General features: G+C 35.0%; 1 protein-coding gene across 1 annotated transcript; it reads right to left on the reverse strand.

The window, feature by feature from the left end:
* Positions 1-523: 523 nt before the first annotated feature.
* LOC128190609 (forkhead box protein C1-like) lies at positions 524-4,063 on the reverse strand. Its single transcript, XM_052862726.1, has one exon. The coding sequence runs from the start codon at positions 3,824-3,826 to the stop codon at positions 2,669-2,671; it is 1,158 nt and encodes a 385-aa protein (XP_052718686.1). The 5' UTR covers positions 3,827-4,063; the 3' UTR covers positions 524-2,668.
* Positions 4,064-5,399: the final 1,336 nt, after the last annotated feature.

A 5,399-nucleotide genomic window follows, 5' to 3' on the forward strand; every position in this document is an offset into this window, starting at 1 on the left:
TACATGTATTTCGATGACCGTATATATGAATATATTACTGGTATAAAGTTGAAACATCTGGTACAAATGTAAATGCTGAATAAAAAGCATTAATTTTGTTGCAAGTCGTAAGTTTTCAATGTTTTAAAGCAGACCAGCTCTCTATGACAGGGTAGCTTCAGACAGTGATGTCGGTACTGGCAAAGTTTCAATGTTTAATTTGTCCCCTCTAGTCTCTTGAGCAAGCATACTCTATCTCATCTCAACCTGTAGCAAGCATACTCTATCTCATGTTTTTTGTTGTTGTACAAAAAGTCACTTTACAGAATAATTTTGATATCTTTATTTTGCTAACTATACATTTTTTGCCCTTCATACATGCAATTCCTTGTGTCTAAGCTGCAATATTTTTTAAACTGCAGAATAAAAAGTCTGCAGTAACATTAAGTCAAACCTCGTATTCTTACATTTACATATGAACCGGTATATCTGTTATTATTCGAAAAATCATTCTTTTTGATGAAGAATTTTAACAGTAAGTAAGTAAGTAAATATTTTTATTATAGTGACATGTGTATGTCATGAGTATAGTACAATACAATATTATACATTATCGAATTACACCCGGCCCATTGGACCTATATGTCACTTTGAAATCTTGAATATACATATAGTATATACAGTAGATTGAACGCATGAGTTTACTTTGATTTGTACAGATAATTTTGTCTAACTGAATAAATCAAATTGAGATATTTGGCAGTTTGTCTTTGATTTTTTTTCATAATGATATTTAAGTTGACAGTTTCATCTAGATTTTTATCTAAGTTTATACTATGAAAGAAAGAGATTCTATTATAAACATGTATTAGATCCAGCAGTATTTCAAGCTATGATGTTGCAATTCATATGCAACCAACTCTTTTTTTTTTTAAATCGAAGTCGTGCAAGTATATCCGCAGTTGTACATAAGGCTTTCGTTATGTCTACAGGAGAATGCAAACACCGGCGATTACTTGGCATTAGTTATTTACCGATAAAAAAGACTAGTCCAGTGTCCAAATTTAATTAGAAAAATATTGAAATTTGACTTTATAAATATTTGAGAAAAGAATGTGTATATGCACACCCAACGGTGTGTATTATTACCCCCATCGTCAAATTTTGAAAAATTCGATATGACAAGACATTTCTGTGGAAATTAAATAAATGTTCTGAAGGTATATTGTATAATTTTAAATTACAAATATTAGGAGAGAAAAAGAAGAACTTTGACTTTATTGCGGATGATATATGTTTATTTATATTTGTAAAATTAAAATGTCTAGAGAAACAACATTAATTTTAACCGTTCTTCATTTTCATGAGTTTGTTAATTAATATGTTTTTAAAACAAAGAAATTATTTAGAAAACCCATTTCCACATTACAATGGCTGATGATTTTCGGTGGTTTATAAAGTAAATTCCTCGTCTAACATTTGACATTAAACTATTATTTTAAAATCATATATCAATTCTAAAAATTTATATCTACTGTACATCTCTAATTCCTTTATCTATTTTCTAATTCATGACAATTTTAAAAAAAAAAACCATCTAATCGCAGAAATATACAATATAATCTTTCTCGTCTCAGCGCAATATGCAAAGAGCTTTCCAGATTTTTCAATAAACAATTTTGAAATATACGAGGATTATTCCCGACTGATATTGACGACATACTACAGGACCTGATAACTTCTACTGGAGCGATAGATCATCGCGGCTATCATCTTCATCTACTAGGTGGTTCTCCCAATGTCATTATAAATATTTACTCCATGCTAATGATCACACAGCATAGCAGAAAAAATCCCGAAGCTAGTCAGAACTCCCAGAAAACGCTCATATTTCTTTTGTAAATAATCTAGAGCCTTTGATTACGTATCTGGGAGCACGCATTACGGATGTCATATCCTGTAGGAAACCCATCTCTTTTACTTAATCAACATATCATAATATAAAAATAAAATACTTGAAGCAACTTTGCAAAATTACAAGGCTTCTTTTTCAGAGATTAAATTTAGAAATAGTAAAGTTTTTTCTACGAACATGAAAAGTCTGTTTAATATTTTTATTAATATAGCTCTATTTTATATTGCATTTGCTCGTTTTTTTAAATCACAAATTTAGAAGATAAATTAATTTTTTTCTGAAAATAATTAATTTGTTATGTGTTGTCTAAAAATACACAACAAATGATAGTTGTTTATATGAGCATAGAGTACTATATTTATTTTTACAATTCAATAAAATGTACAAATAATTAACAATTATTGCTTAACAATGAAAAATAAGCCATCTAACATCTGGTCACTGGTGACACCACGAATCGCGAATAAAACAAATATTTTTGGAGTACAGTTTTTATCTACACTGTCTGTTTCACTCGTGGGGTTTCGTCATTAAAATATCATTCATCCAAAAAGAGCAATATTTCACAATTAAGGTCCGTTCTCGTTGTCAAATACATCAGCAGAAGTGTTGAAAGAATTGACGGCTTAGTGCAGCAATATAAACAATACTGGAATCTGTGACACTGAATATAAAAAATAAAAAACACGGCCTCCGAGTACAACAAACGTCCATTCAGACATAAATCAAAATTACACAAGGCACGAAGTTCTAAAGTCCAAAAGTTCTTCACTGTCATCGGAGTCCGACGGGAGAGTTCCGTGATGTCCATTCCCGGTCGCTGGTCCCGGCGTTTAGGAAATGTCCCAATCCTTGGGCTCTCAGCAACAGTTCCTGTGGGTTACTGATGGGTAAGGAAAACCCGCCAAAAGGTGGGTATCCGGGGTAAGCCCCAAGGGGCGGCGACAACCCATGGGGAGGGTTTCGAAGAAAACTGTTACCGTAGAGACCCGACGCAAGAGAAATTTGAAAAGAAGTCGGAGATTGTCCTTTCAAGTCGATGATTTTTGGGGGAGGGCTGGGTATTTTGTCAAAAATGTCATATTTTTTCTTTTTCTCATTTGGCTCGTTGTCGTAGCTGTCCAGCTTACGTTTTCCGGCGGTCGTCTGCGACTGGAAATGTGCAGGAGAGTCGTCTCCAATCAAACTATCGATGGTGAAAAGTCTTTTTCGGATTGCCGGAATTTCCGACGAACTGGACGGATTCCCCTCCCCACTCAATCGGTTCTCGGTTCCGTCTTTAGAATTCTCCTCGTCGGAGCAGGCGACGTTTATCCCGCTGTCGTTTTCGTCCAAACCACCCAACTCTACATCTGGGTGTTCCTCCGAGTCGGACAGAGCCTCCGTTTCGGATCCACCCTCGATCTGGTCGCAGTCTTCCTTGCTGGAACCCTTCACCCTCCTCTTGCGGCGACGGTAGTTTCCGTTCTCAAACATCTCCTCACAGTTTGGGTCCAGCGTCCAGTAGTTCCCTTTCCCGGGCTTTCCTTTCTCTCTAGCTACTTTAACAAAACAGTCATTGAGGCTCAAATTATGGCGGATAGAGTTCTGCCAGCCCTGCTTATTGTCGTGGTAATAAGGAAACCTTTCCATGATGAATTGGTAGATTCCGTTTAGGGTGATCTTTCGGTCCGGAGCATTTTTGATGGCCATGGCGATTAAGGCGATGTAGGAGTAAGGAGGTTTCTGAGGCTGGTCTCTCCTTTGCATCTCCTCGATCATCCTTAGGGCATAGGCTCGGTTAAAATCCAGGGAGGGACAGTACAGTCCCGCGGGATAAGGAATCGGAGACATTCCGGGTCCAAGATTTCCGTACTGAGGATAAATCCCGGCGGAAGGATTTCCAACCATTGCCATCTGGTGGGCACGAACAAGATCGTTAGAAGAGGACATACTTGTAGTAAAATAAAACAGATATTTTCTTAACTTCGTAATTTTCTAGATATTGCGTGTGTAAGAACCACTAATTCAGCGCCTCATCCTCCAGCTCGCGAGGTCGGATCCTCACTGAACGGCTAGCCGCCGGAGAAACATTCTTAAATCCCTGTTTATCCAGCCAGTTGATAACATATATTGTTCTATCTAATTGTTTTCATAAAGCACGTTGACTTTCGATGCTAAAATAAATGCCAAAGCCCATAAATATTTGTAGAGTAGCTTTTTTCCCTGTTGGCTTTTGGCCTGTCAGTTAGGCGTACCTTCACGCGTTGTCGAGCGCGGCGACCAATCAGAATGTAAAACGCAACCAAAGCACCGACTCTCTTTATCTCTACGCCCACCCAGGCCTTATGCTAAAAGTGTTTATTTAGAAATTTCAAATCGAGAAATTGACCACCCCTCTCTTAAACAGGTATTAAGTGATATTTTTACAAATAGTTACACAGAGCCCGCGTTTAATTAACTGCTTTTAGCCGTTCTGATCGCTATCTTTATGCAGAGCCGGGTGTAAACGGTTCAAACATGCGAAAACGCAACCGAATACGCATGCTTGTTCAGTAAATCACAAAAAGCTTGTGTTGGCATTACATATCATTTTGTTTTATGGAATTTGGCGAAATTTTTAGTAGTATTTGATATCATTAAAGGTTGTATAAATCTGCTTTTGTGGCATTTATTTGTTTTGAATTTTGCCGTCACCTGCATTAGATTTTAGCGATAACTTAATTATTTATTTGTCTGTTACATAAATGTTACATTTTTTGGAGGTCATGTTTGCTCGATAAAAAGAATATATATTTCAATAAATTTTTCTGTAGATGATAAAGAAATTTCTTTCGTGCAAATGTTTTTCGCCTGATTTATATTTATCTTTTTTTTAAATTAGCGTATTAAGAAATATGTCTATTTGAAATAAGCGTGAAAGAAAAGAAATATAGTAAAAAAAATTGGAGAATAAGATTCGTTTTTGGTTTTTTGCAATATGTAATTTCCCCCTGTTGACTTGATAGATTGATGCGTTCATACTCACCACACGACGAGAAAAAATGTCAGTAGTTGATATTCCATAACCGGAAATCATATTTTAAAAAGAAATTTAAAAAGAATCTTTTTGAAACATATAAGTTATAGAATACTTTCCATTATATTATATAGAAATATAAAAATAAAAGTTTGGGATTTGAACAAAAGAAAATCAAGCTAAAAATGAAAATAAATAAATCAAATATGATTTTTAAAAAAATGGAATAAACAATATGTAAATTGAAATAAGCTTTAGAAATTTCAAGCTAATGTTATCAAACAAATTTTATGTACGTGTATTTACTTCAAACCACTTTCGGGGTAGATTTATTAAAGAATTAAAAAAATAAAAGGTAAACCAATTTCGAAGCATTTCTCGGAGGAAAATTGAGCAGAAGAAATGGTCAGTATTGTAAACGAGGCCAGGGACACCCACAATATTATCAGTTGTTCCAAAAACATCGGAGAAAACCGAACAAAATATTCAAAATTTTGTTAACAAGAA

This window comes from Crassostrea angulata, chromosome 6 (genome assembly GCF_025612915.1).
Source record: "Crassostrea angulata isolate pt1a10 chromosome 6, ASM2561291v2, whole genome shotgun sequence".
NCBI classification, from domain to species: Eukaryota; Metazoa; Mollusca; class Bivalvia; order Ostreida; family Ostreidae; genus Magallana; species Magallana angulata.